This window comes from Drosophila elegans, unplaced genomic scaffold (assembly GCF_018152505.1).
Source record: "Drosophila elegans isolate 14027-0461.03 unplaced genomic scaffold, ASM1815250v1 contig_183, whole genome shotgun sequence".
Classification (NCBI taxonomy): Eukaryota; Metazoa; Arthropoda; class Insecta; order Diptera; family Drosophilidae; genus Drosophila; species Drosophila elegans.
In genome coordinates this window covers 9,055,983-9,074,356 of record NW_024545550.1, presented here as the reverse complement: position 1 = coordinate 9,074,356, position 18,374 = coordinate 9,055,983, and the positions used below count along the sequence as shown (strand labels likewise).

Sequence of the window (18,374 nt, the reverse complement as noted above, 5' to 3'; positions counted from 1 at the left end):
TTATTAATTGTAAAAAAATGTAAGTATCTGGTAAAAAAACGTAGTAAATCCAAAAATTGTATATTCAATATAAATATTTTATTTTAAATCATTTTCAATATACAAATATTAAAAAATTGTTTTATTTTTGGAAGCGATTTAAATGTGATTGAAAAATTATTTAACTCAAAAAAATTCTCTTAAATCATGTAGGAATAATTTCACATTTAATATCAATATTTATTTTATTATTTTTATTCTTACTAATCCACTTGTTTATCAGCGTAGTCAGTCGATACTTGTTTAAATAAAATCTTTTATTGGAGATTTAGTCAATAAATCCCATGACAATTTACGAAAAAATGCTATAGCTCACAGAGAATACAGATTTCTTTGGTCTTAAAACTTTACTCAACAATTGCAAAGCTGCCAAGGTGTAAACACCAATGAAATGTATTTAATCAACCACTTAAATTATCGGTTTGAAAGAATAAACTACTTTCAGATGAAACTTTCGCTCTGAGCGAAGCAAAACAATTTAAATTACGCTTCGCGAAATGTCTGTAGCCGAACACAAAGAAGTTTCAGTTGGGAATAAGCAAAGAGCCAAGAGGACCGGCAAAAATGCCAGGAAGCTTATATAATCAAGCATAAATCTGAATTGTGCACAATCATAACTTGGCTGTCACTTGCCAGAACAAAAGAAAAAAAAAAACCGTCAAATCCCGGGAGTCGACCGAGTTATGGGCGTATCTGATTTATCTGTTTTATTTTTCCTGAAACTGCTTTCGCCAGCGAGTGGGCAGTGTTATAAATGCTTTCTGTGTAAACTGTTAACCGCATAGATTTCTGCGAAACATCGAATCTCGGGTTACGCAAGTAATCCAATCTGCTCTTGAGTGACCTGCAAAGCTATTTTCCTGATTGCTGTCAAATAGATTATGTAAAGTGAACACACCCTTGTGAAAAATTTCAGTTAATTCGATTGGACACTCCCTGTAGTATTTTTCTACCCGGCAAATGCAGTTTATATATATACCTGCATGATTAATTGGTGTCCAGCATGGACGAACACGCTCTTTGACAGGTGTCGCCAGGATGTCGCAACACGCTGTTTTAGCGGCATCCCATAAAGGGGGCGCACTTTTGATTTACGATTGACTATATCGTGTCTGCCTTTGTGCTAGAAATACAAATGGAATAAAGGCAAAAAAAATGGAAAAAACGTAATAAATAAACCACCTTTTCCTAGGCAGTGTCAGTGGGATTTGCCTTTAACCGCAAGGCATGGCACTTATACTTCAAACGAAAGCAAAGAATTTAATTTAACAGGCAAGGTTTGCAAATTATTCATCGTTTCGAGTGTGTGCGGATTCCTTACAACTGGAAATTGTTCGAGGTGTAGACATTTTTTTCAATTTGAAAAACCAATAAATACCTTTGAAAGAACTGTAAAATATTTAAATATTAATATAAGTGTTGATTAAAAAAGTTACGGAATTTCTGTAGTAAACTATTTACATTACCAACATTTAATTAACTTTGTAACTGTAACTTTTACCATCAAACTATGTTCTGTTTATTGCAGCGAAAAGGCAAGTCCTGCAATTTGGCCCAGGAGTGTAATGTAACCATGCGAAAGAAAATGGACAAAATATTTAAATATAGGAAAAATCACAAGTGAAAAGTTCTTAAAGGCCTTGTTGCTGTGCTAAAAAGTCTAGAAACTAAAAATACAATTTTTTGCCAGCCTTCTTCGTATCAACTATGTATGTGTTATAATAAAATTAAGTTGATGTTGACATTCAAGCAAGTCATTGAAAATAATAAAAAATGTAAATGTAGCTTACCAACAAGGACTTCTAAATTAAAGCCGACAGCCAAGTCATCCAACCCAATATATCATGCATATGGAATTAAACGAAAATTCACTTACAGTTTTTTGCCCTGGCGACAGTTGCCGGTTGTTTGATTTCCATCTGAATTGAAACTTGCATTATGCTAATAATCTCGGATGGGTTCAGCGCAGTTCAGTTGTGCCTACTTGCTCAGAACATGTCCTTGGTGTAATTGTAATGATTGTTATTTGATTTCTTCTTTATTGGCCGGTCCTTTACGGTCGGTGGGCTGTGGAACAAAGGCTCCATTGTCGTCGAGCAGGCATCTTGTCCCCTATTTCGTTTATGGTTATAAGTTAGTGGGCTCCGTGAGCCATCAATTTTGATGGCTAAGCCCACGCAGGCACATTTTGCTTGAGAAAAGCTTCAAATGCCGGAAAAACTGTCACCCATCACATCATCGAGGTTAATGTCGCGTGTCCACAGCTCACGCATCTTTTCACATCGCCCCCTTTGGGGATCATTATGCCCATCGATATATACCATATATTCGCACATGGCAGGCAATCTGCTTACCTCAAGAGTTTTTCCTCAACTTTTCCATTATCCAAGATGAGCGAAAAGTTTGGGGTAAATTCAGTTAAACCGATAAATGTAAACCAAACCACCTGCTAAACTCCAAAAAAGCATTTACTGGCACTTTGCATATTATATGTGGGGGATGATTAAACTGCGTTTGATGATGCGAAAGGATTTTATGTTAGCTGCTTTTTTTAGCATACATTTTGGGGCAGCTCGTCTCTGTATTAATTGGTTGTAATTACAAGTTTAATATATACCATATGTGCTAGTATTAGTATTGGGTGTGATATTTCGTAAATTCGTGTGTGGATTTAAATTATTCCTGATAATAAAAATACTAGCACACACCATTGGACACTTCACGGATTATTTTTAATTTCTACAAAAATATAACTAATTATCGTGATTGATAATAATAGGTGACCGTTTTATATTTATCCTATTGTTATAATTTTAATGCTAATATATTGGCTTTTTAATTGTTGTATAACAAAGGTGTTTTTTAACGAGTCCCGCAAAATATCCTCCCTAAACCTGATTACTTAATTTTAATTACATAACATGCAAAATGCAAATAACTACGCACATAAAAGGTTTACCTTCTAATAACACAATAAACTCATTGAATTAATTGTTCTCTGTTGTTTAAATTTGTTGTCCACCAATCAATAAAGCTAATGTAATGCCTATGTGTATACTATACTCCGACAAACCTGTTAGAAAAGTAAACGCAGTCATTGACTGATGGCTAATGGTTAATGTCTGATGGTAATTGATATCCTCACCATATGGCGGGAATTTTAGCAATTGAACCCTCTACTCAAAAATCAATAGGGCATATTGGTTATGCTAAACACACCAATAGTCATTTAAGTTTTACAATTTGTAATAGAAAGTATTTCCATTTATTTTGAAAAAGTTATATAAATCTGGTTTTAGAAACATGTAAATATAAACATTTAAATTATTTTCAAGTTACTATTAAATTCCGTTTTTTTATGCCCAATTGTCGTCAGCAATAATTCAATAATAAAAATATTTTTTAACCTTACATAGCATATTATAGCATAGATGAATAAATATCTTTAACAAGGTGAGGTAAAAAGGAGCCTCTATTGTTTTTTAACTAAGTCAAATTACTACAAGTATTAATATCGTTCTACCAATTTCTTAATTTTCCTAACACACAGAGTTTAAAGTTATTTTATGGGTATTTTAAAGTCGAATCAGCTTTTTAAAGTGACCCTCACTTACGTTTATTAACTTGTTGTCTGAAATTGATATTTATCAGATTTCCAAAAAAAAATGTTGTTGTTTTATCTGTCTGCTTCTATTTTTTAGCACGTTCTTGTGGCGCCATTTATTTGCATAATTAAAGCCGTTCGGCTAGATGGTGGGCGAGATTAGAAGTCGCTAAGATGATGGCAGGTAAGTCGCGTCTATTTATATTGGTTTTGCAAAGGGGGGCCCTAATTTGCAATGCAAATCGAAGCGAACCGAATAGAATCGATGTAGTTTATAGGCGGTTAACAAATTTATGCGAGCGGCGCATGCGAGAAATCTTTCTCTGTCTCGAAATTGATTGGGCTGGTCTTCTTCAAGTTTGCCACCCAGTTTTCTGCATTCCACTGGGAATTCCTGATCGAGATAAACTTTGTTTTGCCAGCTGTTTAGCTGTTTAGCTGTTCAGCTGGGCAAGATGCTGGCTCTGAGCCAGTCGTAAAAAAGGCTCGTAAAATGCCATTGTCATGGACATATAACTAAGCCGTCGCCGACCACGTAAACTAATTAATTAATAGGGCTTGCCAATAAACTTGCCAAAGCGGAACTACTTACTATGCACCAATTAGGGAACAATTAGCTGAAAAGTAAATACAGCTGTCGTTTGGGAGAATGGAGAACGTTAAATGGATATTGCAAACTCCGGAGTATACATATGTTTGTGAAATAAATGTGTGTACCAAACTTATACCATAATGCAGACCAAAATACCATTAACAGTAAAATATTTTAAACATCGCCTTCAACATAAAACAAAAAATTTACCAATTTGATAGCGAAATTGGTCAAGCGGAGAAATAATAATCCTATTGATAACATATTTTTTCAAACGACCAAAAAATACATTTTATTTCTGCAGACCTCTTTTTAATTGTAAAATTGGTTGAATAAAAAGATTTTTGTAAAAAAAGGATTTTTTAACATAACCAGAACGAGAAACTTTATAACAACAGAAATAGTGTTCCCGCAACAAAAATATAATATGAAAATATTTTTGCTTTCACAGAATTTATTAAGGAAAGATATTTGATTTCCAGCATTGAACGTGGTTTCGTTTTATTTGGCTTGTTTGTATTTAAAAATAATTTTCATATTGAGAAACACAGAGAAAAACAAAACAGTTGGAAAAAAAGCTTTTAATATCCAGCGGACTATGGTAAAAAAGGCAATTTGTTTGGCATAAACATAAGTTTCAAAGATAGCATATATAATAATATATATAATAATCAGTGTCCCTTATTTTTTATTTAATTAGGGGTAACAAACGAAAAAATTACTTTCATGGTCATTTTTTGTTTGTTTTAAAAATGACGAAAACGGTGCGAAATTTATGAAGGCTCTTGATTTTTTATTTTAGTTTTTCATTTAAATAAAAAAACTTGCGTGGGTTCTCGTGTATTCTGAACTAAAACTTCACAGAACACAAAGAATTGTGTAAGTTTCTGCTTTATTGGACATATACCAAATATTGAATAATTGGATGATACCAACAAGTACATTATCTTCACTTATCTACACTTGTCACGTCTTCAGAAATGTCCTAGAAAAAATTATATTTTTGCTCCCAATTTTTAAGTAAATCAATTTGTAAAATTTAAGTGTTAGAGCATCTGGTGACACAATTTATTTCCTGGTTCGAGTACGTTTAATTTAGGTATAGTTCCTAAGGCACAAGTTGTGACCAATTTACTATCCAAATATTCTGCTTCTGTCCATAATAAATGTTTCTGGGGCTCACGGTACATGTGTGTGTCATAAAAAGAAATACGGGAGCGTATAGGTCGGTATACACGTATATGCAACCATATGCACACGTTTTTATGGCCGACTCGGCAATTCATTTCACTTGGCTAGCTTTTGAGTGTTTTGTGCGAGGCGGACTATTTGCATTTTCCCCGTGCACTTATCTAAACTGCATTTATGGTGGGGCTTTGCAAATATGTAATATCGGCGGAGCTTTAACTTTGGCATTGACATTGGCATCGAGGCTTTAAGCCCATGGCTCAATGTCGGTCGTATCGCGAGATAACAATATTGCATCTCTCAAGTGTTCCGGCCACGAACAGTCGCTTTTTCCCAGACTCAAGAGCTAGCCAAACACTTGAGCATCTTGTGCAGCAGAATGAGATTCCTTTAGGGAAGATTACTTTGGCATAAGCATATGACTTGGTAATCCACTTATTATCAAATTGTCCTTGAAGCGAATTGCGGGGAAAAGGCGAATGACCAGAAAACTTCTGGTACAGCGATAAGTCACAGGGCTGAATAAAGTTTACTTGAGTTTACTGGGTAACTCAACTTTAGTTGAGCTCTGCATCTGCTGCCACCAAAATGTGGCAAAGTTTTGTGCACTTCCCCAAAGCGGAAATCCTCTTCCGGCCACGAAACTCATCAAAGCAAAAGAGCTCTCACAAAACAGTTTGCCTTGGAATATAAACGATAACTGTGCAATCCAAATTTATAACCAAAATATAACAATTAAAACAATGTTCTGGACCGAAATTTGTAACGCTTTGCTTTGCATCAATTTTGTTTGTTATAAGTAGATTCCACTTTTTGGTGAACAAATGCTACAACTTCAGTAAGTAATGGTTAAATCTAATCCAATTTCCCAATCGCTTCCGGCTAAACTGTAATTTTTTACATACTTTTCAAGTTCACCAACATTTTTGGTGCCATCAAATTTGTTTAAGCTTTATTTATTTATTATTTATTTATATTTTCATGGAGTATTTTTTTATATCAACATTTATAATATTTTCAAAAATATTGATAAAAACATAGTGTTATATTTGTATTTTAAAAAATAAGTAGATACTGAAAATATATGTATTCCAATATAAAGTGCATCTTGAAAGCTAAAACAATATTTTTAAACCTAATTTGTGCATTGGTAGCTTACAACATTTTTTCAATGCCTTATAGAAATGCTTTTGAGCTCTTTACATTAACCCACAAATATCAGCGCAATTCTCAGCATCAATTAATTTTTTGGTAAATATGAGACTCTGCTTTGCAATTATCATGTGTTTCATGTCGAATTGGGTTGCAGAGCAACCTTTGGTATATTCAAACTTTTAGTTAGTCCACAAATGAATATCTGAAATCGGCTGCTAGTGAAAAGTTATTTGTACTGGTTTAACGTAAAATTTCATAAGAATTTATTTAGCCATTTGTTAAAGGTAGTCAGGTATGTTTAGGTAGCAGAGTTGGTATTTTAGAAGTGGGCCACAAAGGTGTTGGGGTCAATCACATGGGCCACCTCCCACGGGTGGACAACCGAAGGTCCTGGAATGCGGTTGTAAGCAGCTGAAAAACATAATAAATAAAACGAAGTAGAGGTCGATCTGATGACAGTTCCTCTGAACTATTTGTTACCCAACTCACCGATTATCTTTTGGATGGCGGTCTGGGCATCCAGCAGCTGAGTGGGCGGGGCGGGGGCAGCGTTGCCAAGGACGAGCCAGATGGCTATGAAAGCGAAAACGGCGGCGAGGACTTTCGACATTCTGCGGCTTTGGTTTTGATATTCTGGAGGTTTGCTTGGCGTCTAATTAAATCTGCTGCGACCGCAGCTATTTATACTCGAAAAAACCGGGATGAATGAAAGCCAGCATCGCGATAAAAAAGAGAAGACCGTAGTGGCATGAGCATCTCGTTCTGGAGCAGCTGTTTAGAAATTTGCTATCTTGTTTTGGTTTTTGTGGCCGTCCAATTTCTACAGATATTTTTAATCCGGGGAATATCCGCACCTGAAGCCGGAAAACAAGTTTCGCAAAAGAACAAACGATTTGGGGCGAGAATTTTAAACACCTCGAAGGAAAGCATAACAATGCAGAATAATTTTCAAAAAAACTAATGCGAATATATAATCTTTTTGAATATTAATAGTTTCGGTAAAGGTTGTATTTCTCATTTTGCACAACGAAAAATGTGAAGAGTATTATTTATATATATTTTTGCAAATAAAGAAAAACACCTGAAAATTTTAAATGATTCATTTTTTCTCGGTTTTAAATGTGATATGAATTCCGATACATTTTTTATGTCACAATAAAAATTATCTTAAATTCCTGGTAAAAATACGGTTTTAACGCCTTTGTGATTTGTGCAATTAGTGTGTAGCATTAATATTCCGCATAATACAATACATCAGCATTTTTCATTTGTGTTCCTATTTTCTAGAGGAAGGGAATCAAAAAGTTGACATCAACAGTTAAATGAATTTAAATTGTGTATCTTCCTTCTGAATAAATTAGACTTAACACAAATATTTTGCATACGACAGTTCATTGTACGAATTGAGCTAAAAAATCTCTGTTTATGTTTTGTTTTGCTTTCTTCTTCTTTTTTGGGTTATTCTATAGACGGTTTGGGCATTTCCAACTACCTGAAAATATGTCGGCCACATGAAAGGGGCAAGTAAGAGAATCGTCTGGTTATTTGTCGCCATTTGTTGTTTGTTGTTTGATGGTGATTTATAAACAAACCGGTTCGACTAATTTGCCGCTTGGACGGGGGCCAAAGGAAAGTAAAATTTGTGGTATATTCTTCGTTTCATAAATTACGTCAACTTGGGAATTTCATCTTAGCATGGCGGCAAATTAAGAAAAATGTGCCGCAAAATTGTAGGCAATTTTCTTAACTTCTTAAAACATTTTGCCATGTATAAGTATATATCAAAATTGATTGGAATTGGAATTTGACAGAGGGAGGCGCTTTTTTTTGTGGCCGTCTTTAGTAATCAGTTTAAGACGTGTATGGCCAAAAAATACGTGTAATGCTTATGCACACACGTGCTCAGTATTGACAAGATTGTCACAAGGGTAAATATATTCTGATAACTTCGTGTTTGCCTGGAGAAAGGAATCCCGGATAAAAAATACAAATAAATAGGGGGAGGCTCCTTTTGACACATGGCAATTGTTTACGGGAAAAACCTTTTCATCGGATGGGTGGCGGCTAATGAGGCACCCGTAAAGCCTCTTATCACTACGTTTATTGGGCCTGTCGGACCGGCAAATAATTGTGATCTATGGCATCGAACGAGTGCGAACGAGTGGGTTTATGTTAATAACACTGAGCCCTCTACTTAGCCCTATTCATAATTTGTATTTGTGTACTTTTATCTGCATATTCAGCCGTTCAATTTGGGTCGTGCGCAAATCGGCCTCCCATACGGCACCTTCTATTCATGGATATATATTATGGCTTTGTGTATTCAAGTCCCGAGAAAAACGAGGCAAAATAGCTAAATAAGAGCTAGGCGTAAACATATTACCCCAGGGCTTTTTAAATTATATGTTCATAAATTAGTACTTTCCTCTTTTTTCTCTCACGAGATATTTACTCTCCCGTTTAAATTTCAACAATGTTTGTTTTCGTTTTAGTCAGACACACGCTGCGTATGCTTAATATGCCAACGGATTGGTAATTTGATAAATGTTTCATTAATTACAGAAACCATTAGCAGGCAATAGGAGTCACAAAAAGCAAAAGATGATAGCCTTATATAACTGAAAATGTCAAACTGTTACACGTTCTGCATAAAGATAAATGGTAGCTAGTAGATAATTAAGGATCTCAGTAATGCGTAATTAATATGGCTTGTTTTTTCATTTACAAGTGGGAGCTGCCAAGAAAGTGTGTTAGATTTTATTAGGTACAAGTATAGCACTCCTTGATGTTGATAAATCGACTCATTTGTCAATGCATTTGCAGCAAAGTCAGCGATGCAGTTTAATTGGAATTTTGCCATTTATCTCGGATTTCAAGGAAGGAGAATAAGTCACTGGAACACAGAACACAACAAGTCAATCATAGAATATTTAAAGCATTTTCAGTGCTCATACACGTGTCGATTTGAGTTTGTAAATTAGATTTCTCATCATGTCAGAGACGTGCTAAAATGATGGATCCGATGCTCTTAGCTGCCAGACGCAAATCCCATTATTGGAAAGTTCGTTTTGTTGGCAGGTTGTAAGCTTCTGCCGAAAAGTTGGCCAACTAACATGAAGTTAAAGAGCTTCATGGCAACCTAGCGAAATGTTATTTGCGATTCCATGGACACAGGCCAAGCAATTAGGTTATAAGTTCCACTTATATTAACACTTGACTTGGTCCAACTTTAAATGAATAACTTTTAGATAATCCAACGACGTACTTAAGCTGAATTATGTACTGATCCTATTAAACATGTATGAGATTTCTTTGAGAAAAATCATGGAAATTGACCACGTTATAAGCTGAAACGTTGTGCTAGTCTCTTAAGGTTGCCAGAAACGAAACAAAGGAGACCAGGTCTTCAACAAGGCCATTTAATTAGCTGATGGTTGAAAATGCAAATTAAGTCAAAGCCAAGTCTAATCTTTACGCTTGTACCTTTACACTCCTGATTTCATTGCGGAGATGGTTTCCATCTGTTGGTTATGCTTATTTTAATTGGACTGCACAGTTGGGTATAATTAAGTGGCACAAATAGTGTTTATGTAATTTAATCATCATATAACTCTATGTAGTTACGCACAAATGGGTGTTTTGCACACATTTAAGTGACTGCAAAGTTATTTAAAGTTAGAATTGTACTGTTTTACTCAGATGGCATGCATAATTAAAATCTCAACATAAAAAAAAATGTTAAGAACTTAGCTTCTTAATTAAAAATTTAAGGTCTGCTATGATTATCTTAGGTTTGCTGTGGGCGAACTTTTATTACTTGACTGAACTCCAGTTGCCATAGACAACAATGCTCACGCGACATCTTGAGCGAATTACTTTGGCCCTATTATATCCTGTACTCATGAAGTAAATGGGTATATTGCATTTGGGCATAAGTAAGTAACAAAGATTGTGTACCGTAATCAAAGATTTAATAAATTTAACCAATTCACATATTTGCAATTGCGAAATATATAAAACAATTCAGGGAGAAAAAGTCAAACGTTCCCTATTGATATTTTGCGAAAAGATTATATTCAAAAATTTTACAGCCGACGTTTTATTTTGTGACGTAAGAAAATCATCCAATCAAATTTTCAAGTTGACTGCTCATTTCAGTGAGTACAAATAATCGTATGGTCTTGAGCATCTAAAATGACATTTGATGGCTGTAAAAACTCTTGTAATTACTGGGTATTAAATATTTATACGCTCATAGGAAAGGAGAAATGAAGGTCAATGTTCTACCAATCCTTAAAGTTCCAAAGCTAAGATAAAATGGAATCGTTATCATATTTTTATGAAATTTGCTTACCTAAACATATCTTTATTTTGACTTTTTATCGTCTTTGCACTTTATTTGTTGTTATTTAAATTTAAATAATGTTGTGCAACTTAATTTTTATATCCTTTATATATTTTCATTTTAAGTAACTTAAAAAAAAGTCACAAAAAAAAAATGCCAAAAATGCGCCGCAAACTAAAGTTATAAATGAACCTAACAAGAATGTAGCATCGCTATATCTTTGCTTTTGTCAAATGGATATAATTTAAATAATTTTGAAGCCATATATAAGAGGTGTAACAACCTGATGAAAAAAAGAAAACATTTTAAGAGTTTCAGAAAGAATAACTCTTATAGTAATTTTATACAAAATTTAAAAGCACCGACTTTGGAAATGTCATTCATGGAAAAATCAACTCAATTGCAGTAATTTCGTCAGTTTAGCTTGCAATCTTGAACCAACCATCTCGAAATATTTATATTTTATGCATATATTATTTATAAATAAAAATGATTATAAATGTTAAAGCCGCACCTTTAAAAAATTTCAAACTTAAAGTGACGAAATCTTCTGTTTTATCATTTTTCACTTATAAATGCCCTGTTACTTTCGATTAAATATGCTTATTTAAAAGTCGTCTTAGTGTGCGTTTTTTCCGTGGGCCACAGCTTTAAATGTACAAAATTGTGTGTCTTCCTTCGTATGTGAGAGAAAGAGACGTTCGCAGGAGGCTTAATATCCTTCCCCATGGACCATATGCTTTCTGTTTGTCTTTGGGATGCGACAATCATGCATAATTAATCACAGAGTGACGCCGACGGGATTTGAATTGTGCCCGTGTATTGTGTGCTGTGTATGTTGTATGTAGTATGTGCCGGTTGACATGGCCGTGCTTTTTTATCACTGCCACAGACGCCTAGCCGCTATATTTATCTTTTTGCTTGGGTTCCTCGGTCCTCTGTCGCTGCAATCTGGTGTCATAAGCGATTTGGTCCGAGACAAGTTGAAGGCCTAAGGAGGAGAAGGTAAGACCTTTGGCGGGAAAACGATGTTAATGTCAAGTATGTTCGCGAGCACGTCTTGCTGCGATAATTGTTGACGTAAATCATGCAGAAGAGCAACAGAAATAAGGCCCCAGACAGACAGCACCAACAACAAAACACATCCGCAAAAAAAAATGATATTGTGATGCGAAAAATCAATTTAAACAGAGAATTTTCTAGGTTCAAATATCGATAGGAAATATTGTTCATCAAACAATATTTTGTACATGTTGGAAATATCATTTTCATATATTAGGATTAAAATAACTTTTGTCAAAATATTGAATCACATTATAAAAAGGCAAATTATTTTAAATGAAAAGTTTTTCCAACGAGTAGCTTTTTCAATTAATAAGAAATGCCTTATATTTATCTATTGGTTTTTTTTTTATTTTTAAGTTGTCTAAAAGTAAGCTGTGAAAAGCTAAGCTTTGTCCTTTGAATTTAAGGTTTCATATAAAATATATATGTAGCATACTTTTATATTCTTTTAAAAGTGATGTCCTGAAAAAAAAAACATTCTTAACTAAGGTTGGTTTTTTTTTTTTGACAGTGCATTGAAAGGACCTGTCGCCACTTTCTGAAGCTTGCGGAAAGTGACATCCGGAAAATCGGGCGCATTAGCGCGGACATATTTCTTGGTGGCCGCAGCACATAATTGAAATAAATATCAAGTGCGTGTCATCCCAGATTTTTGGTGGGTTGGAAAATATGGGGGTGGCACTTTATTGAAATGTGTTTGCTTATTTGAAGACAAACACCAACAAAGTGGCTGCCGCTCTTGCAGTGGGAATTGATTATAATGGAAATATTTACCATTCCGCACAATTCTCTGCTCAGCATTTGGTGACTGGATGGTGAAAATTTGAAAGCATTGTAAAAGCCGAACTAAGTGCTTGGGAAAAGTGCGGGAAAAGGAAAACACAAAGTGTTGAATGGTTGATGCCTCAGATGTAAGAAAAGAAGCATTTCTCAAATTAATGCGCACAACAGCGGGCGGAAATATTATGCAAATCACGTAATTTTTATTTCGCCGTGTTGAAAAGTCAAGACGACATGCTTTTTGTTTCAAGCAGATGGTTACGTTGGGGGGTTTCATATGAGAAGGCCTTTTGTTTAACCCACTTTTTTTTAAAAAACACGCGCGTAGAAGGCTCTTTAAGTTAACGGAAATAAGGGTAATACTTAAAATGATGGGTTATTTTGACCTTTATTATAGTTTCATGATTTATTGCAGTTTTCTGGAAATCTAGCACCTTTTGTTTGGTCACTTTTTTAAATCATCCCCTTGCCTTACATTTCAAATTTGCGCGCCCTGCATGCAGCCCTGTGCTTGTTATCGATTGCCAGCGGGCATGCGCACTACTATCGATAGTCGATGACAAACAGCTGTGTACCTATACTTATCCAATATGGCTGCAAGTAAAAAAATGTAACGCTGTGAAAAATTGCAACTCAAATTGCATTTTCTGCTCGAAAAACCAAATAGAAAAGTGCCAGGAATGTGAATTAGTGACGAGGAAGTCGAAAACTTCCCGAAAAACAAGTGCGCGCCAAGAAATTCGAAGGGAAAAGTGCTGAACACAAAAAGTTGCCGGTGCCCCGCCAAAAAAAAGAAGTCGCCCCCGCCTCTTCGAAAAAAAAGCGTTTCTGGAAAGGAATCAAGATTCATAAAGTTACAATGGAAGCCGACATAACGCCCTCGGCGGAAACGAATGGGGAGCAGCGTGAAAATCTCCGCGAAAATGCTGAAAATCCCGAGCAACAGCCCCAGGAGCTGGCCAAATCCCTGGATTCCGCCGACGATGGCGTCTCAGGAGCTGTGGGTCAGATTATAGACTACCTAGAGGTGCGGCTGGCTTAAAAATTAAAAAAAAACTTCAAAGCAAGGGACTTATATCATATTTCTTTAAATTTCGTATTTCAGGACGATGCCGGCGCCGCTGCGGATCGGGAACAGGAGGCGGAAATGGGCGAGGAGGAGTATCTGGATGGTGAGATGCCGCAGGAGAAGGAAACTCAAGGATTAGATGACTTGCAGGGGGAGAAGGCCGAATCCCCCGCTCCAGAACCAGCCAACAAGGTAGATTTACCCCATACTACAGATGAAAATGAAGATTTAAAGCAGAAATCTGGAGAGGAAGGTGAAAAGGATGCTGAGCAAGAGAAGGAAGCCCCGTCATCGGGTGGAGAAGTTGCCACAGACAAGCTTGAAGAAGATGCCACATCTGAAAAAGATGGGGAAGAAGCTGGCCCGGACAAAGAAAAAGGACCAGACGATGAATCAGCCATCGAAGACGGTGAAGAACCCAACGAAGATGGTGAAGAAGCCATCGATGAAGACGAGGAAGGTGACGAGCCCACCGAAGAAACAGAGGAAATTGATCAAGAATTCGAGACCGCCACCGATGCCGAGGGCGAACTTATCACCGGCGATGAGCCCGGCGAGCTGGGCGAAGTAGCTCCCATCCGCGAGCGCAAGAAAGAGGAGCCCGTGGATGAGAACCAATGCCGTGTCTGCACCAGCAAGGAGGAGCTAGTCGACCTGTTCAAGAAGCAAATCGATGCCACGCCCGCGGACATGCTGCTGGTCATCTGTCCCAGTGTCTCGATTCTGCCCAAGGACTTCATGCCGCAGTTCATATGCACCAAGTGCATGGGCAGCCTCACCATTGCCATACAGCTGAGGAAGCAGCTGGAGACCACCGACCAGGAGCTGCGCAAGCGCCTGTCCAGGAGCAAGAACAAGGTGCGCAGACCGCGCGGCTATGTGGTCATCGATGCGCCCGTCACCGATTCCAGCGAGGATGAAGATGAAATGGACGATGAGTTCAAGGTGTCCGATGTGGGCGGCACCACGAGTGCAGACAGCGATTCGGCCGACTCCGATGTCAGTGAGAAGAAGAAGGAGAAAAAGAAACCCGGTCGTCCTGGACGTCCGCGGAAGAAGCCGTTGAAGAGGAATCCCGAAAGCGATGAAGAGCCATCCAGCGCCCCGAAGAAGAAGTACCAGCCGTCGCCGGGTGCTGCCGTGGGTCCATTCGAGTGCCCCAAATGCGACTTGACCTTTTCGCGCAAACAGTCCTATGTGCTGCACCGCAAGACGCACGAGAGGATAGAGCATGCCTGTCCCATCTGCGGCAAGAAGTTCAAGGTGGAGTGGGCCTACAAGACACACATGCAGCGGCACGAACAGGAGCGCGCCCACTTCCGCTGCGAGCTGTGCCCCAAGATCTTCCGCCTGCGGGCCGAGTTGAAGTACCACATGGCCCAGCGGCACGACGAGCATGGATTCATTTACGAGTGTAAGCGCTGCCAGCGCACCTTCCTCACGCAACAGCGATTGCAGCGCCATCAGGCCGCCGGCTGTCAGCGCAACAAAGAGGAGTCGACAGTTCGCATCAAGGAGGAGCATGTGCGCATCAAGCAGGAGCCGCGCATCAAGGAGGAGCAGCGCATCAGCCATGTACACGTCCAATCGCACTCGCAGGGCAACAACAGCGGCAGCATGGGCAAACGTCGACCCGGCGAGGGCAGGGACCTTTTCAAGGCCGTGGCCCCACCCACCACCACCTACTGGAGCGATAGCTTCTCGGACTAAGATCAAGGTGCGGCGGCTCTGCGGGGACTTCTGTTATAATCAACGATTTTAAGTTTACCCTAGCTGTAGAAAAAAGAAATCAGTGCAAATAAATCACATTTGTAATAAATACAAAATAAAATAAGTGCAAGTTGACGCTACTTGTAAACTTCTCCAACTGAAATAAGTAAGCAAACAATAAAATAAAAGGTTCGATTTATGGCAAATTGAGATTACCGACTTTCATTTTATGTGGGTGTGATAGATACGCTATTGTATTTCAAACTCCGTCCATTTTTTTCCAAAAAATTTTAATTACAATTTCATTTTAATATTTCAAGCCGCAAATATATATCAAAGTATTTTTCATTTTTAATTGTACATTTAAAATACATTACGTTTTTATATTAAATTAAAATTATTTCAATTGTATTTCATTATTACATTTCATGCCACAAATATTTATTTACAAATTTTTTGATTTTCTGTTGTGCATTCCAAAGTGAAACTAGTTAGCTTGTTGAACCCGAATGGTTTCGCAAGTGAGAAACTACATATTAAATTGTGCAGATATTGTTAAATTGATTCGTTTTGTGCATTTACTTAATCGCCTTAAGTCGAGAGAACATAAACTGAAAAGGATTTTACTAGGATTATTGTTCGTACTTCAATTTTAGTGACAATTGTTGTCTATGCTATCACTTTAACTTAGATAATTCATTAATACTTAATGAACTTGCCATCCGCATCATGCATTTTACAACAGCTGAAGCTACTTTATATCGTTCATCGCAAACCATAAAGGGTCTAAACGAACTATGCTTCATAAAATGTTAACATAAATTCTCCGCTGGCTGCAAGCGCACTATTGTATTTGATGCAGCATTCTCGTCCAAAATGGTTTCCATTAAAGCCCCTAAAGTGGTCGCCAAAGTTGGGACTTACGAAATGAGGGCATTTAATGCTTTGTTAGAACGCGTCCACCCCAATCATGGCCATCATTTTGCTGGCTAATGGTCATAATGTCGCGTGCGGGTTCTAACTACGAGTGTATAACTGCAGGGATTATATTTGCCAGCACATTTAAGTTGCCAACAGAACTGCAGCTTACATACATGCAGAAAAATTATATGAAAAATTTATGACTATTCGAAATTTGAAACACTTTTAGTTTTTGACAATATGAATATTTGAAGAAAGGCTTATAAGTTGTATACATTGCAGTGGTGTGGCACAGGCAAACATAATCTGAGTCTTATAAGGCCCAATAATAATGTATAATTTTTAGAATGCAAATTAATATATTCAGAATACATTTTTTTAAGTACACTAACATACACGATCTACGAAGGCAAAAGTCTTATAAAGTCTCGTGTCTAGATTTTATATATTATGGTCAAATGATTTTTTAGATACTTCATATGGTATTCTATAATTTTCTTAAGGTCATTATTTCGGGAACAATCGATTTTTTTTAAATATTTATATATATTTTTTTAATATAATATTGCTGTGACATGTTTAAAAGTAAGTTTAAGATACTCTTAGTTTTTTTTAGAGTACAACTGAATAATTCTTAAAATTCTTTAGATATTTTTCTGGTACATTCTGATGTTTTTCGACTATGTTTATTTTAATTTTTTTGTTCTTTTTGTTGAATAGTTGATGTTGTTAAAGAAATGTGTAAACTATTTTAGTTTAGTTTTGTCTATCTACCCCGTATTTCTCCTCCGTGTATGCCAAGAATTCTATGTAAATCCTGGCCCCAAATGTGTAAGAGCAAACTGAAAGGCAACCGCACTGGATCGACCACAACGTTTATTTACAAAGCCAACAGAAGATATTCGGGCAGGAGGTCCGATGCAAAAACGAAGTTTGTGGGATTGCTGTCGCGGGTTAAGGGTAGTTCGCTGATGTTTCAGGTGCTGATGGTTGCTGGTGCTGCTGCTGATGCTCCTGCTCCTCCGTGGAATAATTTAAAAATGGTGAATGGAATGATATGTGGGCAGGTGGTACGACACCGAGGATATCGGATGGTGGGCGATCAGGGGGGCGTGCGAGATGAGTGGTGCGTGGGAGATGAGCGGTGCATGCGAGATTATCGGAGCATGGTGCACCACCGTGGGGGCGGAGATGTAGTGCGAGTGTGTGACCAGTGGGGCGTGGTGGTAGCCCAGCCCCAAGGACAAGCCCCGCTTAGTCTTCACCGACGACTCAGGAGCTGGTGCGGGTGCGGCCAGGATACAGGCCAAGTTGGCGATGAGCAGGAGCAGCTTTTGCGTTTCCCGGAATTTTCCGTTAGCGTTTAATGAGCAGAAATACAGGAGAAAAATGCAGGAGTATTAGTTCGTGTCGTTCGACAAAACATTTACTCAAGTATGCCAATTTAGCTTACTGTGAATTTCATTTTGTTGGTCTATTTATGATTTATGGTGATGGTGGTGGTAACTGTTTGCGCACTGGCTTTAATTCAACTAACGAGGCTGGCAGTCAGAACCACTGTATTTATACAAATCGCCGAGCGGTGCGTGAATTGTTAGGAACTCTCTCAAAACTAAGTCAAACGCACTCATTAGGCAAAAGCTATTTAGACCCAAAAATAAAGTAAAAATCCCAATAGACACGCATTGAGAAAAATATGCCCACATCAAGCCAAAATTGAAAAACAAGCCACTGAGCAACTCAAAAAATGGACAGATACTATACATGTGTGTGTATGTGCGTGTGCGAGTGCGGCTGAGTGTATCTGAGTACCTACGTATCCGACAGAACGCCACAGCCAGTCCACATAAATTGGCTTTTAATTCAGCAAATTATTTGGAGTACTCACGTTGAGTGCGAATTGCCA

General features: G+C 37.4%; 4 protein-coding genes across 8 annotated transcripts in view; 2 read left to right on the top strand and 2 right to left on the bottom strand.

Moving 5' to 3' along the window:
* LOC108144584 (G-protein coupled receptor dmsr-1) overlaps window positions 1–18,374 on the top strand; it is a 37,366-nt gene that overhangs the window by 10,680 nt on the left and 8,312 nt on the right. For 3 of the 5 annotated variants that reach the window (XM_017269579.2, XM_017269581.2, XM_017269578.2), the window contains exon 2: window positions 3,741–3,827. The exons of the other annotated variants lie outside the window; for them this stretch is intronic. The gene's annotated coding sequence lies outside the window, so the exon portion shown is untranslated. The remainder of the gene's footprint in view (window positions 1–3,740; window positions 3,828–18,374) is intronic. 5 annotated transcript variants of the gene reach the window in all.
* LOC108144586 lies at window positions 6,818–7,242 on the bottom strand. The gene is made up of 2 exons (XM_017269583.2): window positions 7,068–7,242; window positions 6,818–6,989 (listed from the first exon to the last, which is right to left on the bottom strand). The coding sequence occupies exons 1-2, from the start codon at window positions 7,186–7,188 to the stop codon at window positions 6,898–6,900; spliced, it is 213 nt and encodes a 70-aa protein (XP_017125072.1). The 5' UTR covers window positions 7,189–7,242; the 3' UTR covers window positions 6,818–6,897.
* On the top strand, window positions 13,339–15,757 carry LOC108144582 (zinc finger protein 777). Its single transcript, XM_017269576.2, has 2 exons — window positions 13,339–13,795; window positions 13,874–15,757. Exons 1-2 carry the CDS (start codon window positions 13,628–13,630, stop codon window positions 15,545–15,547), a joined length of 1,842 nt encoding a protein of 613 aa, XP_017125065.1. The 5' UTR covers window positions 13,339–13,627; the 3' UTR covers window positions 15,548–15,757.
* Window positions 17,433–17,933, bottom strand: LOC108144585 (cuticle protein LPCP-23). The gene is made up of 2 exons (XM_017269582.1): window positions 17,922–17,933; window positions 17,433–17,799 (listed from the first exon to the last, which is right to left on the bottom strand). The coding sequence occupies exons 1-2, from the start codon at window positions 17,931–17,933 to the stop codon at window positions 17,503–17,505; spliced, it is 309 nt and encodes a 102-aa protein (XP_017125071.1). The 3' UTR covers window positions 17,433–17,502.

Bases quoted from the DNA above. Each gene is read 5' to 3' on its own strand.
- LOC108144586 (XM_017269583.2), bottom strand. From the start codon at position 7,188: ATGTCGAAAGTCCTCGCCGCCGTTTTCGCTTTCATAGCCATCTGGCTC. The intron at 6,990-7,067 runs GTGAGTTGGGTA...TATGTTTTTCAG, and splicing joins CGCCATCCAAAAGATAATCG to CTGCTTACAACCGCATTCCA.
- LOC108144582 (XM_017269576.2), top strand. From the start codon at position 13,628: ATGGAAGCCGACATAACGCCCTCGGCGGAAACGAATGGGGAGCAGCGT. The intron at 13,796-13,873 runs GTGCGGCTGGCT...TTCGTATTTCAG, and splicing joins AGATTATAGACTACCTAGAG to GACGATGCCGGCGCCGCTGC.